This window comes from Octopus sinensis, linkage group LG19, assembly GCF_006345805.1.
Source record: "Octopus sinensis linkage group LG19, ASM634580v1, whole genome shotgun sequence".
Classification (NCBI taxonomy): domain Eukaryota; kingdom Metazoa; phylum Mollusca; class Cephalopoda; order Octopoda; family Octopodidae; genus Octopus; species Octopus sinensis.
The window spans coordinates 35050562-35069919 of record NC_043015.1 but is presented as its reverse complement, the minus strand read 5'-3'; the positions used below and the strand labels follow the sequence as shown (position 1 = coordinate 35069919).

At 38.0% G+C, this 19358-nt stretch overlaps 1 protein-coding gene and 1 long non-coding RNA gene across 4 annotated transcripts in view; one reads left to right on the top strand and one right to left on the bottom strand.

The window, feature by feature from the left end:
- The first annotated feature begins 6233 nt into the window (after positions 1 to 6233).
- LOC115222260 (telomerase Cajal body protein 1) overlaps positions 6234 to 19358 on the top strand; it is a 37641-nt gene continuing 24516 nt past the window's right edge. For 2 of the 3 annotated variants that reach the window (XM_036511129.1, XM_036511128.1), the window contains exon 1: positions 16668 to 16751. In XM_036511129.1, coding sequence (XP_036367022.1) covers positions 16749 to 16751 — 3 coding nt within the window. In that variant the 5' untranslated portion in view covers positions 16668 to 16748. Of the gene's footprint in view, positions 6340 to 16667; positions 16752 to 19358 lie in introns of those variants that run through there. The other variant, XM_029792421.2, reaches the window with a different exon arrangement.
- Positions 6535 to 18531, bottom strand: LOC118767095. The gene is made up of 3 exons (XR_005002989.1): positions 18521 to 18531; positions 11330 to 11332; positions 6535 to 6928 (listed from the first exon to the last, which is right to left on the bottom strand). It is a non-coding gene; the product is annotated as an uncharacterized LOC118767095 (long non-coding RNA).

Genomic DNA, 19358 nt, shown 5'->3' with positions numbered 1-19358 from the left:
CATATTAAGCATCAAGTGTTTTTTTTAACAGAATAATATTATAACATTCTGTTTTCGGATTTGGTTTGCAAGATTCTTTATGTGAGTTCGTGTGTTGAAGTATATTCTGTTGTGTCTGGGGAGAATCATTTTCTTTTTTTGCCTTATAATTTAACACACTCACTGGTAAAATTTTCACTTATTTTTGTCTTCCTAAAATTTTCGTTGCATCTTGCAACCTTTTCAATAGTCAAGACTATTGAAAAGTTTGCAAGACACAACGAAAATTTTAGGAAAATAAGAAATAAATGGAAATTTTACCGGTGAGTGTGTTACATTATAAGGCACAAAAAGAAAATGATTCTCCCCAGACACAACAGAATATTATAACATTTATTGACATAATGAATTATTTAGCTACATGAGTGCCAAGAAAGAAACGATCCAATGGTGGGACTGCCAAGACTGTGACAGCTAGGAATTGAAGGAATATTGGCCACAAGTTATGTGGGAAACCTGGACAAACAAGCAAAGCCATTTTCACCACCTCCGAGCTTCCTCATGTACCAAAAACCACCAGAAATCACGTCCTCAGAACCCCTGAAACTGCCTCCTCACAGGAGTTTGAGGTTTCAATGGGCCCAAAAGTACATTAGACATGAGTTGTATTCTGTTCACTGACGAAAGCAGGGCAACCCTTGACGAACCTGATGGTTGGGTCTATTTTGGAGATGAGTGTCACCAATGTTTACAATGTCAACAACAGAGTGGAGGAGTCATGTTGTGAGCTGGTATCATAAGGAACAGACTTGTTGGCCCAGTCAGGGTGCTTGAAGAGATTAAAGTGTCTGCAGCCACCTATTGCAATCTCCTGAAGGTCTTGGATCCCTGGTTAGATGACATATTGCAGATCTTGACCCTACTGAAAATCTTTGGTTCATCATTAAGCAAGATGTTTATGCCGATGGACATCAATTTACATCAAAAGATGTCCTATGGGCAACCATCAAAGCTGCAGCTGAGGCAGTCCAACCTGCCACTGTTAATGAATTGACAGATTCCATGACTAATAGGTTTTTTGAAGTTATCTGTCGAAATGGCGCTCATGTGGCTAAACAATTCATTATGTCAATAAATGTTATAATATTATTATGGTTTTCTGTTAAAAATAGACTCAATGTATACTTAATATGTATCATTACCCTTCATTTTCTGAAAAAAAAAAAAAAAAATGTCTAGATGGGCTATTTTCATTCAAAAGCTATTGGCGTGGTTCACTCCAAAACTGGAGAATCTGAAATAAAAAAGAAAGGATGTTACACAGAATAATGAAAACATAACAATGGTGCTGCCACAGTGTGCAACCCATCTGGGAAGTTTTATCAAAATTGATTCACAGAAAACCGAAAAATCCTAAGTTATTAGCGTGGTTCTGGGTGTAGGTATTTCAGATATGGATAACAAATATTTCATTTCTCTCTTGAAAGACAAATTTATTTCAAGTTTAGATTGGTAAACATTGTGGTAGGACATTTTGTCGATATGTGAACTCGCATGTAAGCCCAACAGAGGGAATAGCTATCCTAGTGGACAGCAGTATGGTAGATAAGGCAATTAAAAATATGAAAATCAGGAAAACCCCTAATCCATCTGGAATCATGGCTGAGATGCTCAAAATATCTGTTAAAGTAGGATAGAGGCTAGTCACCTGTATAAATAATCAGATCATTCAGGAAGATTTAATACTCAGTGACTGGAGTAGCAGCATCATTGTTTGCTGCTACACGGTTTAAGGATGATGCTTTAGATAGAGGCATCAAACTCCTGGACCAGGTGATGAAAATTATGGAGAGAGTTATAGCCCAATTAATTAGGAGCAGAATTAGGTTAAACAAAATGCAGTATGGCTTCGGCTGGGAAAGAAGCGCTACTGGCACTATTTTCATAGTCAGGCAAATTGCACGAGAGGTGCTTAGCTAAGAATAAACCATTATACTTGGCATTTGCTGATCTAGAGAAAGTCCCCCGCTGTGTGATTTGGTGGGCTCTGTGGAGGTTAGGGATAAATGAATGGCTGGTGAAAACTATACAGGCCATGTACAGAAATGCTGTCAGTAAGGTGAGAGTTAATCACAAGTACATCAAAGAATTTGGTGTACAGGTAGGTGTTCATCAAGGTTCAGTCCTTAGTTCATTGTCCTCCAGACTATAACAGAGGAATTCAAGACTAGCAGCTCCTGGGAACTACTATATGCTGATGATCTTGCCCTCATAGCAGATTCTATATCAGAGCTAGAAGAGAAATTCCAGGTGCAGATGCAAAACCTGGAATCTAAGGGCCTTGATGTTAACTTAGCAAAGACTAAGGGCATACTAAGCAAGAAAACAGACAGGACCCTACCCACTTCAGATAAGTGGCCCTTTCAATCTGAAGTAAAGGTGTAGGTAGGAACTCCAAATGGTGTGCACAGTGTAACCTATGGACACAAGAAAATTATCTGAGAAAGTAGTGTTCATATGTGGAAGATGCACAAGATCCATAAAAACTCTTTGAGTGAAAAGAAGATTGTATGATGCATGTATATGGACAGCAATTCTACATGGTAGTGTGATGTGGGCTCTGAATGCAGAGGAACATGCAAAGGTTAGAAAGGAATGAGGCTTGTGTTCTCCACTGGATGTGTAATGTTAGTGCACATGTTCAACAGAGTGTTAGTGTATTGAGAGAGGTTAGGCATAAGAGGAATTAGATGCTGTGAAGCAAGAGAGAAGACTGTGCTGGTTTGCTGATGTGATGCAGATTGGATGCCGATAGCTCCATAAAGAAGTGCTGCTCTCTCAAAGTAGAGGGAACATGGAAGTGGGGGATCTTGGAAGACATGGAACAAAGTACTGAAGAATGACCATAGAACACTGAAACTTTCAGGTGAAATGACAAAGGACTGAGATACCTGGTGCATTGCTATACTCAAGAAGACAAGTGCAGAAGTATCAAGGCTGGTCCCCCTGCAAGAGTCCTGTGCTAGTGCTATGAAGATGCACCAGTGTGGTGTCACATAAAAGCATATGTGCGGTGCCATGCAAAAGCACCCATGCAGTAACACATAAAAGCACCTCTGTTGTGCCGTGTAAAAGCACCCAGTGCACTCTGTAAAGTGGTTGGTGTTAGGAAGGGCATCCAGCTGTAGAAACCATGCCAAATCAGAGTGGAGCCTGATGCAGCTCTTCGGCTTTCCAGCTCTGGTCAAACTGTTCCAACCCCTGCCAGCATGGACAACAGACTTTAAATGATGATGATACACACTGGAATATCTTAAGTTGAACTGAACAGCAGGTTTTCACAGGAGCCCCCAGTTTTGCATGTGCTTCAGTTCTTACTAACTCCTTTGTATGCCCCACCCAAGTCATAACTCCTGGATACCTCTCTGCTCCTACATTCTATGCTGTCTGAATTGCAACTTTCCTGGGTGGTTAAGGAGGTCCAGAGCCAAAGTAACCAGCTCAGTCTGAGATGCCAGTTGACTGTGGGGTAAATAAGGCTTTTTGAAATTCACTTCAAGTCCTCCTTGACCAAATCCAATTGGGACTCTTTCTCCCAGAAATTGATAGCTGTTTCATGAGATCATAGGCAAATTTGCCCCCAAACTCTCTTGCTCCCACCCCTCCTATGCCAAGGACATTGAGGCTAGATTCTTTCAAGCTGATAACAAAACTCCCATATTTTTCAGTCTTGTAGAGGTGAACTGCCTTCATTCTTTCACATGGCAGAGTGAATTAAATCAGCATCAATTTGATGAAAGTGAATAGAGTACAATATCCAGTCTCATATCACTCTTATTGATTTTTCCATTCTGGAAGATTTGCTATGCCCTCCCAAGTCCTTCCATCCATATAATAGATCCTGCTTCCATGATTCAATTGATACAGCTGTTCTAGGCTACCATTTTTATCCCCTGAAGTGTAAATACTAGTGGAGCTTCTGATAGTATTGTCTTTCCTCTCACAGCACAAATCACACACAAGATCTTTTTAAGTACTTGATTGTGTCTTTTATGTGTACCACCTTTGGACTAATGTGACTTCACATGAACTGCACAGTTTACCTTTGCAGAATGGCATGTTGGGTTATCTAGGTTTCCTCACCTCAATGGGTTTGTATGAAAGCAGGAGGTCAAATACAGAACTGAGGATGAAGCTCACTCGAACAGCTACTGTTTATTCATGTTAAGACTTATTTGGCACACTCTCTCCTTGCTGGACTACCTTATGGATTCTCTTGGTGGCCTCTTCTCCCATCACTTACTGAATAACCCTCCTTTGACTTCCCTTTTGTCTTCGAGCCTAGTCCCTGCCTATTGGTCTGAGTGTCCCATTATTTCGCTTATCTTGAGATTAATTTTTGCTGCATTCACTGCCTCCCGAACTTTCTATTTTCTGTCAGTTCTCAGCTTGGGTTGAAATGATCTTACGACCTTATTTTCAGAATATCTAAGCACACACAAGATGTAGATAGATAGGTGGATACTCATTGCGATCCAAGAAAATATACACAAACACAAATATTCAGAGAAAACTTCCACCTCACACTCCTTAAGTGTTTATAGTGATGCGCACACACACACACACTTGCATACATGCCTTACCAACAACAACACACAAACATATTATGTGTGTGTATCGTGATTATAGTTTTTCAAACTGTGAACTACAAATTTGATCGGTCAAACTAAAGCGTTTGACCCAGTTATAAAAACAAACAAAACAAAATAGTGTAATAGGTGTAAAACAACTTCCTCTAAACGAATATGACAAAAAAAAATGCGCGCTCGTGAAAGGGGGTGGGGGAGAGGACTCGGAAAATTCACATATTCAGTCCATGGCCTTTAGACTATAGTGTTTGACCCGGGCCGGAAAAAAATTTTTTTAAATAGTGCAATTGGTGTAAAAACTACTTGTTCTAAACGATTGTCAATAAGCAAGAAAGATAGTATCAAATAAAAGGCTACAGCACCATCTTTAGTGTCTGTTGTTATTATTATTGAGTTGAATGTGTGTGTGGTGAAGTTATTAATATCAATACATTAACCAACACCATTGAAGTGAAATAACAGTTTCTATACTTTTGGTTTGGCACTGCTGAATTCAGTCAAAGACTATATAATACAAGTTAGCAGGAAAAAAAAAGAAGAAAAATGCGATATCCATAACAGTAAAGAAATAAGACCTTCCCCAAACAGTAACCCTTGTGTTTAAAATCTCCCTAACAAAAAGGGAGGTTGTTTGGCTAAGGACCACACTGATCTTTCCATGTTGTGGTTTAGCCACTATTTTTTTTTTTTTGTGTGCCAGGGTCAGACGCTTTCGGAACATTCACGATGTGAATTTTCCGAGTCCTCTCCCCCACCCTCCTTTCGCGAGTGCGCATTTTTTTTTTTTTTCTTGGTCATATTCGTTTTACACCTATTACACTATTTTAGTTTGACCATTTGATCTTGGTTAAAACGCCGAGAAGCGGCCTCTTAGATAAAAACACAGTGTAGTTTTTGAATTCTCAAAATTTATCGTTTCCTTAACGGAATAATAATGCATATTTCCAAATTAGTGGTCATATATTACAATTCCAGTAGGCGCTGAAATCACGTACCCTGAGATGACTGTATGGCGGAAATGCTTGTGAAACAAAATCAGGGAAAGGTAGAGCTTAATGAAAACAGGCAGATGTTGTCTTCGATGAGAAATGTGGTGACGACTGCCAATGGACAGGGTTTGAAATGGGGCAGAAAGATGAAATTAGGTGGAAAAAAACATCCAAATCCAATTACAAACTTACCAAATGAGTTTAGAAAAAGTCGGAAATAACATTTACTTGGGTCAAATCAGAAATGAAACGAAACTAGAAATTTTTCTGGAAATGATTTGAAAGACGAAAGTCATAATTCAACAATAGAGGAAATAGAAACCTGAATCCAATAATGCCTTGTGGATAATCTTACCTTTCGTTCTCTGTGATAATCTCGACGGGAAAAATCCTTACTGCGATAGAAATCTTTTTGAATGTCATCAGAGCTGGATGAATACCGAGAGAAGTTGGAGCAGCTTTCGATATCTCCGTCCATCTTAACGAGAAAGACAAAATGGAGGCGGATGACTAATTGAAGCGGAGTCGACAGCAATCATTGTAGCGTACAAAATTACTCAATATATTTCCATGAATTGCTAAGAAAATAATATGTAAATATATTATTTAGATTAGTTTAAGTTATTTTTCTAGAAATACATTAATTTTTTCCAATGTTTTAATACTAATATTATTTTCGTATTTATGAAGAGCGTGTAAACCTGGAAAATGGGACACGAAACGTAAGTAGGAAACTTTTCGTCAGGTTTCCCCAAATAATTTTTTGGGGTTTTTACTTCTCCTTGTCCATTATAAAATATTATCTTTTCTCTGCTTGTTATTATTATGGTGTTCATTTTTTAACTGATCTTTGATTGAGTGAATCTTTTCTTACAAATTCTAGTTTCGTAGGTTTCGATTCCTGCAAATTTCTCATTCATTAGCAACGTTTGTTTTGCTGCTAAAACTTAATCAAAATAGAAATAATCTAATTTGTTCTCAACATTACATATATAAAGTGAAAACTAAGCAAGTGGTGCCAGGGCGGTTTCGGACACTTTTTTGCAGTTTCGTTCAATTTTATTTTTGTTAAAAACAAATTTTTACAATGATTTCCTATTTCCAGTCGGGGAGACAAAATGAGGAACTTGGATTTTTCTTTACTTGTTTGAAAACATTACATTGCAAGCACTGCATCATTATTTTGTCTTTTCGGTCTGCGTGACGGGTACTTTTTTTTTTTAAAGAAATTTTCCATCAACTTTGACCCGATTGTAACTAAGGTTGCTAATAAAACATCTGGAGAATTTTTGGTGTTTAACAATCAATATTCTTTTCTCTGTTGGATTCCAAGTCATTTTTTTCCCACGCTAATGTTTAATTTGATAATTTTCAAGTTTCAAAAAATATCTAAAATGGGGTAAAATGAGTAACAACTAATTTCAATAATTTCTTCTCATTAACTGTACAGTGTGTAAATATATCATAAGAGAACACTCCGACAGATCGTGAAGAAGCCATAAAAAATGTTTTATGTTGAGTTTTTCTTTTATTTAGTCGTTTTCGTTAATTTCGTATCATTTACCATTTTTCCATGACCCTCTTTCATTTAAATAATAATAATGAAATTATTGTATACAGTGCTCAGGTGCACCACAACTTGTCAGAGAATATGCAGTAATGTACAAATGTCTGGAAAGCGAACAATGCATGAGTCAGATACATGCTTGTGTGTGTATGGAGGGGAGAAAATCAGGTGTAGTGTTGGCGAATCTCAGGAAGCATGGAAGTTTTGAAGGATGCAGTGTTCCGACAACTAACAACTGATGCCGGCAGTTTGTTCCATGCTTCAGCAACTCTGAGCATGAAAAAATGTAGATCTTTTATATTTTAGACTGCAGCTATGTTGGGGAGGTTACCGGTAATAAAGTCACAATTAATTTATGCTGGCCGGTAATAAAGGCACAGTTAATTTAATGGGATCCGGACAAAATCCCCATTGAATTTTTTCCTGTGGCTTTTTTTACCTGTATTCGCTGGGGCACCTTGAAGAATTTTTAGTCAAATGTATCGACTCTAGGATTTATTTTTAAACCTGGGACTTATTCTATTGGTTTCTTTTGTCGAACTGCTAAGTTACAGGGATGTAAACACATCACACAAACATATATAGATATACGACAGGCTTCTTTCAGTTTCCGTCTACTAAATCCACTCAAGGCTTTGGTCGGCTTGAGGCCGTAGCAGAAGACGCCCAAAGTGTCAATCTGTGGGATTGACCCTGGGTCTATGTGGTTGGGAAGCAAGCTTCTTTATTTCATGAAATTGGCCATGAAAGCTGTACATAGAGGGGACAGTGCAAGGTGAGGGGGTAAAAAAAACAAAAACCAAACGAATGGAAAAGATGAATTGGATAAAATGAAGAATGAAATGCAGCTGTTTGGCCCCACTTCCGACCAACTTCATTGAACCTGTTAATACAACTTTTTTTTGGGAACGCTAATTTACAATTATTTACACCCCAATTTGCAACAGTTAATCTCCATTTTTTCACAGAATGTCTATGTTATACTTTTTTAATATATCAAAATATCCTACCCATTCAGGCATTGTGCTGGTGTCTATTTTCTTGACCCACCATTCACGGTCAAAATTTTCCACATAATCATGTAATCTGAACAGGTACTCTTCTGGGTCTGCCAACGTGCAGTGAATGTTCTCGAGCAGACCTCTTACTCCCGTTACATCCACTTTAATCACTCCGTTCCACGAGTCTACCTCATTGTAAAGTTCTTCATTTTATCCATTGTACATTATCACATATATTTTTCCTTACAGAGCAGGTAAGTTTGAGACTCCTGTGTGTTTGCACTTGTTTCTATGTCAGAGCATGGGGAGGGTTGGGGTAGAGTGGGTGTGGGTCACCCGTTACCACATGTCTTCTCTTTCTCCTTTTCCTTCTCTTTTTTCCACCATTTCCCAGCTGGTGTTCGCCTCCTCTTCCTCGATGCTGGTACTTGTTTTTGTTTGTGGTGCCACATCACTTTGCTTTTCCTGAACATCTACGGGCAGTGGAGTACCAACCACTTTTTCACTCTTTTGTTTCTCCTTAGCCTTTTCTAGTGTTGGAAGACTATCTGCTCTAATGTGACCTTCTAGGCCACATTTATAGCACCATGGAATCCTCCCTTCTACTCTGACTTTTATTGTTGCCTCTCCGACCATGATAGTCTCAACCATCTTTTCATTGTCCTTGCCAGTTCCTCTGGGGTGTTCTGGTGGCCTGGAGGACCACCACTCTCTCCTCCATGCCTAGTAGTATGGCAGCCACCAGCCAGGCTACATCTACTTCTGGGAGTATTTCCTCCACTGTAACCTAGGAAGCATGCCTCCCAAGGTATACGGGTAGAAGTACCACTTTGTCCGTTCTCAGTGGTGTAGCTGAATGCAGCCTGGTGGTAGCCAACTTCCAGAACTGCACTTACACCATTCCAAACTTTTTTCCTCTGGCAAGGTAGGAAATCCCTTGCCAGATTGGTCAAAGTGCCTTTTCCACTTGCACTGTTGACATATAACTTCAATTCTCTTTGCTGCTACAGAGTATGTCCTGTAGATCATAGTTTTTTCCCCTTTTCTCCTTTAAAACTTCTTTGTGGGGAGGGGGAACACTTTCACTTAGTTCCCCCTCTCTTTTAATCATGGTTTTAAATTGACTCAAATCCTCTAGACTCACATCTTCACTCTTTTCTTCCGCCACTGTAGCATAACTTTTTGCTTCCATTTTCTCATCTATTCTTTTTAAACGCTCCACCATCTCTTCCTCAGACGACACAAAGTCCGAAGAAGGGCAGTTTATGAAGTCTGATCAATTCAGGCTTTCACAGCTTGTCACCTGACGCCCCTCCATTAAACAAGAGGGAAAACGTTGCACCGCCAAGACAACCAAAAGACACATGTGTTATTCACAAAGACCACAGTCGAACTTAACAAAACGCTATACCAGAAGCAGGCTTCTTACCACACAGCCATGCTTGCATCTGATATTTAATATTTTTTTTTTTTTTTGCATTTTTGATCTTTCTGGTGTCTAGGGTTGGATATTGATCTGTATGGGTTTATTTTCTGAAGAATTGAAGCAGAAAAGTTTAATCCTGTCTTGTGTTACTCATTTTACTCCAGCCACATTTGTCTTTTGAGAATGGCAATAACTTCCTGAAATAGCGATCAGATTATGTTATAATGCTTTTAAGGCATATAGGGAAGCCTCCACTCTCACAGGCATACTTTCAATCAGATGGTGGAAGGTTTCCTGTGGAAAAGCAGCTCACTCTTTGCAGAGTGCTGGAATGAACAAGGGTATCAATGTGGGTCAGTGTGGTTGAGCATGAAGTTGGCATTCCAAAACATTCCAGAAATATTCTATGAAATTTAAATCGGGACCCTGCACAGGCCAGTTCATTAGCAGGATGTTGGTGTCATCAAACCACTCCCCTACAACCCCTGCAGTATGGATGGGTGCTCAGTTGTGTTGAAAGACACAAAGGTCATCCTCGAACTGGTCTTTGATGGTAGGCTGCATGAAAGTACTTAAAATGTCAGCATAAACTTGTGCCGAGTAAAGGAGACTCACAGCTACATTATGACCCCATCACCGCCAAATTTCACAGTCAGCACTATACAGGCTGGTGCTCATCGTTCACCAGGCATTCGCAACACCCACACCCTACCATCAGATAGCTTCATTGTGAACTATGATTCATCACTCCACACAACGGTTTTCTGGAACAAGTGAATAACAAAATTAAATTCAGGTTGGAAAATTACAGCAATATACCAAATTTGAAAATTTTCACTTAAAGGTGGTGCTCCAGCATGGCCTCAGTCAAATGACTGAAACAAGTAAAAGAGTAATTTTAAAATTTCAAAAACTGTGGCAGCAACAGAAAAGATCCATAAGATTCTCTGTCTAATAAAATAATGCAAAATACATGGTTGAAATGGCATGTTTTACTTGTTTCATTCATTAGATTGTGACAGTGCTGGGGCCACTGCCTTGAAGGGTTTTTAGTCAAACAAATGGACCCCAGTACTTATTTTCATTTTAAGCCTGTTATTTTATTATGAACAGGAATTAATCATCTCCCTTTATTTCTTCACTCCTTATGGCCTTAAATTTGCCACCTTTCTTCATCTAACACCAACCCCACACAGATTCCCATACACCTCCCACCTTCAGCTGTCCCTCCCCTCCACCACTACATCTGTACACCCCCAATTCAGTACCCTCACCACCCACACCACTATACAAACACCCATACACACTGTTCAACTCAGTACTCACATCACACACCATTATGCACACACACACCACTATACAAACACTCCTACATACTGTTCAACTCGGTACACACACCATACATCGTTATGCACACACTAGTACCCAAAACCTGCCAACCCCTAACTCTCATCACCCCTGTCACACCTCTCAATCCGTGACTCTTGCCACCCCATCTCACCTCACACCTCCATACATTCCCCCCATAACACAATATTCTCATCAAAAAGTACATGCAATGCACATGAACACAGACGCACACATGCAACACACAAATACATACAACTTTTGCACACAAACACAATACACATGCACACACATACACAAGCGTTTGCATATGCATACACACACACAATAGCCTCACACATATACACATGTCCATATGCACACACATACACGAACTGCACATCACTCCACATACACGTACACACACAAATGGCACCAACACAGGTGCTTTTTTGTTACACCAGCATGAGTGCATTTTGCATTGCACTGGTGCATATAAATTTATTTTTTCAAACATTTGTACATTTTCAATAAGAGCTTACAATTAGGGGTTCTTTCCCCTCCCCTAACTACATGCCAAAAAGCCCTAACTTTTCAAAATTTTAATTTTCATTCCTTTCTCCACCACGATTTTTCTTTTTTTCATTCATGAAAATTTTTTACGAATTACATGTTTTAGTGATGCATCAGTTGAGGAACACACAGATGTGGTGTAGTGTTGACAGGCTAGAAGCTGGATTATTTGGTCTGGCTGTGTGCTGCTCCCAAATAAAACTATTCGCAATATTTTTGTTTTATTAACATTTACAGATTGATGTTACAATTGTTAAGCTGCTATGCTGAATACCAGAAGCTATTGTTTGAAAATGTGTGCATGACAAGAGAGAACGTGTTCATGCTTGGCAAGAGGTTGGAGTGGCATAGCTGCTGACTAACCAAGAAAGCCTCTTCTCCAATGTATTTACTGCACATCATAATTTATAGACATGATTTGGTGTGAATCTACATGGAATTTTCCATTAATCTCAACACTACACAACTGTGCCAGAACAATGATTGGCTGAAACATGGATCAAGATTACCTAATAAGGACAGTCATTGCCAAATATGGAAACTTGATATGCTCTGGCCTTTTCTTGTTATTGAACTGACAGAATTTCAAATGCTGAGTGCTGCTACAGTGGGACTGGAAATTTAAGGAAATGAAGCTAGGAATGTTCTAAAACAGATTTGCCCATTCAGAGTAAGTGAGATGGATAAGTAAATGCTTAAGATAGATTTCTGTTTTCATAGTTGCTCTGAAAGTGTAGCAGCTAGAGTATGAACTGAGTGGAGAAAGTTCAGAGAGCTGCTCTCACTGTTGAAAACAAAGATCTTTTCCCTAAGAGTGAAGGGCAGATTGTATGATGGGAAGAAAGACAAAGTCAACCTTGCTGGAATTTGAACTCAGAATGTGAAGATGAACGAAATGCTACTAAGCATTTTGCCCAGTATGCTAACGATTCTGCCAGCTTACCATCCTATATACCTATATAGGAGTTTAGATTACAAGAGATTAATAAAAGATTGGTTGAGGAATATTCATACTGGTTGTAATATATGCTGGTATTCTCCTGGAACATAGTTGTAAGCTAAGTCTATATTATTGATATTAGCTCATTAAGTTAAGGTAGATGTGCATATCTTCCTTCTCATGTAGTTTTGGTTTCTACCTGTGATGACCTGCCTTTAATCTGCTGTCTAATATCAATAATTCAGACTTACCTTATAATTGTACTTTTATCCTATTACTAGCAATGCATCCTGGCATTGCCCTGGTGTTATGACCTCCAGCCACATTGTATTATTTGCTCCTTTCCTATGGGCAGAATCAGCACCACTGATATATCCTGACATGCTAGAAACAGCAGGTAAACAACATTATTTCTGAGGAAACCTTGCTTTCCAAAAAGCTAAAAGTGAAACATTGGAAGTATGTAGGTTTTTGAAAGTGGTGAGGTGATGGGTAAAATTCTTAAAGATTTGTACTCACTGTTTTTTCTCCATGGTTTACCAAGAAAAAATATTTGAAAAGAAGTCAAAAATGAATTTGGTGTGGAGAAGGAGATAATTAAAATATTGAGAATGTGTTTGGTGGGTGAAATCCTAATGCCCCGTATCGCAAACATAGTAGTAATAGGAAGAAATTTAGGGAAAAAATAAGGTGAGGGAGCGTAAATGTCACCTTGGACATGCTAGAAAGAAGAGGTAAAGGACAGGATTTCTGGAAAAACTTTCTTTTAAGCTTATATTGAAGATCAGGTTTTTAAATACGCTCATCACAAACAAATTACACGATAGAAAAAAACCATTTCAATTGGATGTGAGCTTTAAATTTGCTTGTGCACACTGCAAAAAATAACATAATTTGCACAGAAGTTTTACCTAGAGTGTGTGTGTGTCAAAGGAAGTTATTTTATGGCATTCTTCCATTTGAAGAAGCAAAGTTATCGACTCGACATATATGAGATCATATGATTGTTTGTTAATTTCCATAAAATTCTTTTAATTTCTTTATACTTTGAAGAGAGGATAAAGTGAAAAAGCGACATTTGCTTTCAAGTGAGAGGAGAAAGTGAAGGATGTATGTGTATATAAAATGTATGTGTATGTGTGTGAGAGAGAGAGAGTGAAGGTGTGTGTTGTGATGTTTGAATTTTTTTTGCATGTATGTATAAGTGTCACTCACTCTCTCTTTCTCACACACACATTGTTTTACATATACGTGTACATAAATAGGCGAAGGTAAAGAATATGTACACCACCCGTTTTCAGCGTAACTCTAACCCTAAACACTGGATGTGCGTATTCTTTACCTTCGCCCATAAATACATATGCATACATCTTTTTTGTGCATGAGAGGGAGAGAGAGAGAGAGTAACTGTATTTCCTCATAACATATAGAGAAATGTATGTCTTTTAATGCAATTTTTTTGGTTGTGGCTTATTTTAATATAATATTTATGTGTACATTTTCATAAATGTTTGTCTGAAAATAACCTCAAAATTGTGTGACTTGCGTAGCTGCCGGGGTTATTTTAGTTGTAAAAAAGAGTTGTTGAGTGAAAAACAGTTTATTTGGTAGATAGATAATAAGCCTCAAAGTTGTCAACAAACTGTCATCCGGATCAGCTGTTTTGTTCTGTAAAAAACATTTATTTATTTACTTTTGCTTTAAAGTGAAAGAGAGGGGAAAGTGAAAGATGTATGAATATGTATATGAAATGGACATGTGTATATGTGTGTGTGTGTGTGTGTGTGAGAGAGAGAGTGAGTTTCACTTACACATACATGAGAACATGCACATTCACTCACTCACTCTCTCTCTCTCTCACACACACATGGACATGCATAAAAGACGTATGTAAACATGACAATACACTCCTTCAGTCACTCTCTTTCTCCCTTCCTGTCTCTCTCTCTCTCTTTCTCCCTTCCTGTCTCTTTCTCCCTTCTCTCTGTCTCTCTCTCACACACATACATGCATCTTTTATTTTCTCCTTTCTTTCACTTTAAAACAAAAATTAATTAAATAAAAATTTTTTACAGATATTAATGAACGCAGATGACAGCTCTACAAGTCAAAGCAAAAGGTCGCCTGAGCAACTTTATTATAATACAGATGTCACTAATTTGGAGAAACATTACTTTCTTTATTCACACATCGTCAGTCTCGTAATTGAACACTGTAATTTGGGTTGAAATTAAAAGTGTGAAACTATTTTCACTTTCTAATGAAACCTACTTGTTTGTAACTTTCAATATCAGTGCATTTCACTGTTGGGTGGGTGAGTGATGGAGAAAGTCACATACATATCTCTCTCTTCACTCCGTCGATTACGACGCCGAGGGTTCCGGTTGATCCGAATCAACGGAACAGCCTGCTCGTGAAATTAATGTGTAAGTGGCTGAGCACTCCACAGACACGTGTACCCTTAACGTAGTTCTCGGGGATATTCAGCGTGACACAGAGAGTGACAAGGCTGGCCCTTTGAAATACAGGTACAACAGAAACAGGAAGTAAGAGTGAGAGAAAGTTGTGGTGAAAGAGTACAGCAGGGATCACCACCATCCCCTGCCGGAGCTTCGTGGAGCTTTAGGTGTTTTCGCTCAATAAACACTCACAACGCCCGGTCTGGGAATCACATACATATACTGGATCTTTTCAATTCTGAAGCCAGTTTTTTCAAATTTTGAAAAGATCCCATATACTTACTAAGACACACCCAGACATACATTAACACACACCTCAAGCCTATCTCTGTCCCTGTGTGTGCCTGTCTGTATCTTTTGATGTGTGTGTGTGTGTGTGTGTGTCAGTCGTCACAAAAATATACTGACAGACACAAACACTGTCACACACATATACTTGTCAGTCATTGGCCTAATATATGTAAAGAGTGCTCGAACACACACACTGAAAACGTTGCATCATCATCACATTTGTCATTTACGATAGGTGACTAAAAGAAAAATGATAATCTTAAATTTTTGTAATGCAAATAAGTGAATGAAAATGTAGTTTAGTTGGTAGCCAAAAGTTTACTGAATCTTTTGATACCCCATACGTGAAAAATGGCAACTCGGTTTTGGAATGCAGCAGGAACATATGCACACACACACAAACAAACTCTTTTATATATATATATATATATATATATATATATATATATATATATAATATATATAGATAATGATCAACCATGTGTGTAACAACATAAGAAGTAGACCTCAATATCATTAGAATAGAGGAATATACTTAATATATTATGCAATGATAGAACATTCACATATGGTACTCAGAGTTTCCCCAGCAAGCTACATATGTGAAATTATTTGAATTCTAACACAACAGCTGATGAATGGTGGGCATGTGCATAAATTACAAATCAGGAATTGGATTACTTTACATCCATGGCTTGCCAGAAAACATCAAGTATTGTATGTTAACGCTCTGAATGCTCTATGTTTGTGTATGTGTGTGTGTGTGTGTTATGTGTTTCATATTATATCAGGTCACTCTTAGTACTACTGGTAATATGTAACCTAATATAACTTGTTGTTTGGTTGGGCTGTTGGCAACTAAACTGGCAACCCTTGCTTGGTAAGGATAGTGGGTTTTTGTTGGATATACTGCAGGAAAAAAAATACAAAACCTGACAAACCTGTGATCACCATGAAAGGTTATTGGTGATAGTAAAACATAGTAAATATTGGAACACAAGGAAAGAAAAATGAAGAACTTAATTTTTGATTGAAAGCTAAAAAATATTATTTATTAGGAATAGAAGACATTTAACTATATAATGTACAAATATTCTCAAAAAATTATGATTTGCTGAATAAAATAAACTTTAAATCTATGGCTAATAAGAGAAAATAAACAGTTACTAGAAAATCAGAAAATGCTAAATACTTTAGTAGTTCTTTACAGTAATACTTTCTTATATAAGGAAGCTGATAGCAACAGAGAAATGAGAATGTTAGGTATTCATTGGTCTTGCAAGGCATTAATGTTGTGAATAAAGTTCTAATTAGGAAAAGAAATGTAGTTGGAAATTTGTTTTTCTAAGACTTTGGGGAAATATTTATGAAAAATATATAATTCATGTATATGTTCTTAAAGAAATAAAGCAACTGTTGCAAGAGAAAATGTAGTTATATTTTGATTTGGTTTTCTTACTATTCCAGTGATTTCTCCAGGCCACCTGAACTTGTCAGCTGCTCTGAAGAATTTAATAAAAAAGAAAACAACTTTTTGAAAGGGTGTAAATGGTAAGATTTGATTTTTTAATTCAAATTTTTATGTTATTTATATTCATAGTCTAATGTTTTACTTGATTTACAATTAATATTATCATCAAATTACATCTGCTTTCAGTGCTGGTATGGGCTGGGTGGTTTATCACAGTATAAGGCACTTATTTGGAGTCTGCCCCTAGTGAAGTTGCATTATGTTCCACAAGACATAAGGGTCTATGTTTTTTGCATTCGTTAAGGTAATCTGACTGAATGAATACAAAAGAGGGTAATTGCAAAAGAACTAGTGTGAGAGGGATGAAGAAGCAAGAGTATGTGGGGAAATAGCGAATGAGGTGAGAGTGTGAAAGAAAGTGGAATGACAATGCTAGAAGGAATAATAAGCAGAGGTAGCAATGGCAGGGTGTAATGGGAGAGATATACTAAAAGAAACTGAATGTTTGATGGTAAGAAAGATGAAGGATGAGTGATGGATGTCAATAATGAGTGGCCTGGAGGAGAGGTGGTGATGGTTAGCAGCTCAGGATGATAATGTCAACTGGTATGAGAGAGCACTACTGAATAGTAGCTATGGAGATGGGTGAAGGATGTTAATGAGTGACTGAGAGAAGAGGGAATTATGGCTAGTAGTACAGGAAGGTTAATGGAGGGGCATATTAGATAAGAACAGATCTGATGCATTCCTCCTTAGGCATCATGATTGGTGGCAAAGAAGGATAGCGGGATACAAATGGTAATAGGTACAAAATAGGTAAAAGGCTCAGATGTAGACATATATATTCTAGTCCCCATCATTACTACCATTTAGTGTATGTTTCACCATGCTTGCAAAAGTGGTGGAGCATGTAGCCATTTTCAAATAGTAGCGCCAATTTCTGGTAGCTGGCAATATGACGTAATGTCGTATTGCAGAAGAAATATGATTGTTGTTTTCCCATTGGTTGATATAACTGCTCATATAGGAATTCTAAAAGTTAGTTAAAAAATATTTTTATGTGATTTTTCTTTAAAGTCAAGTTGAGCAGTTATAAAAACCCTGGATTTTGGGAAAAACGTTAATGTTTGTGGGATGTAACTAAACTCCACGACACTCACTCCTTTGAGACATTGGTTATTTTTTCATGCCATGTCTATGAAAAATCCAGCAAGACTTGTTTGAATGAGGAATTAGTTAACTAAAATATTAAGTCGTAATTCTCTACGACAAAATTACTTTACTTCAAATTATACTATAAATATTAAAAATGCTATATGTACATAATAAAATAATGTAGAAATTATTAGGGTGTGGGTATTGGGGGTGGGGGTGCTGTGAGCAGGGCAGTGAGGGCAAGAAAGAGGATAGGAAATGTGAGGAAGAGAAAGATACAGTTTAGAAGAAGAGTTGTAGTTTGGTTTCTTAGGGTAGAGTGGGTGAAAAGTGTGTTGTGACATGTGGGTGAGGCACAACTCTTCTAGCACTCAGTTTTATGGACCAGTCTTCTCTAGAACCTCATATCACCAAACATTTCGGTCCATTTTCATTTCCTCTGTGAGCCCCAACATCTTAAGATCGGTCCTCACCACTTCATCCCATGTCTTCCTGGGTCTCCCTCTTCCACAGGTACCATCCACTTTCAGTCACAGGCACTTCTGTATACAGCTGTCTTCACTCCTACACACCATATATCCAAACCACCACATTCTCTTCTCCTGCAGACCACATTTAATCCTTCTTATGCCCAACTTTTCATGCAACACAGTTGTGCTCTGTCAGTCATGCACACTGATGTTGCAGATCCAACAGAACATACTACTTTCATTCCTCTCCAGTCTATACATGTCCTCCACAGTCAGAGACCATGTCTCACTACCATGTAACATAGCTATTCTCACACAAGCATCATACAATCTGCTTTTCACTCTGAGAGAGAATCCTTTTACTGCCAACAGAAGTGGTAGTTCTCTGAACTTCCTCCATCCTATTCTTATTCTAGAAACAATACTTTCAGAGCATCCACAACCATTACTAATTTAGTCACCTAAATAGCAGAAACTATCCACAACCTCAAGAGAGCCTCCTGGGCATTTTTGAGAGTCTAAGTCCCTTGTGCTCTTAGTACTTATTGTTCCTGCACATCTGTGACACACGAAAGCAACCTTATCTGATAACTTGCCCATGATTCCACCACATCTCATGCATCCATGGCTTATCATTAGTGCAGCAAATGGAATTACTTCACACTCCTTTCCTACATATTGAAGAAAGGATACTGGTCTAAGAGAAAACATAAGGGAATGTAAGAGGAAGGTGAATGCAAAAGGTGGAATTTAAAAAATTGGAATGAGAAAACTGAAGATAAATGAAAAGGAAAAAGAAAGACAGGAAAGAAAACTAAGAGTTTTGTCCCCTTTCTCTATTGAAATCATAATTTGTATAGCAAGAATGGAATGATTCAACAGGGAGAGGCCAAAGTCTGTGAGACAGCGTGCTTAATTTGGTGCGGAGTGTCCTCAAGTTCAACAAAAGAAATTTGTCCATGTGTTTGCATTTGCTAAAACTTTTGGATCTGGAATTAGATAGTGGTGGAATTCTTAGATCTAAAAAGAATGTGAGATCCTTCAGCTATATATAGCTTGCAT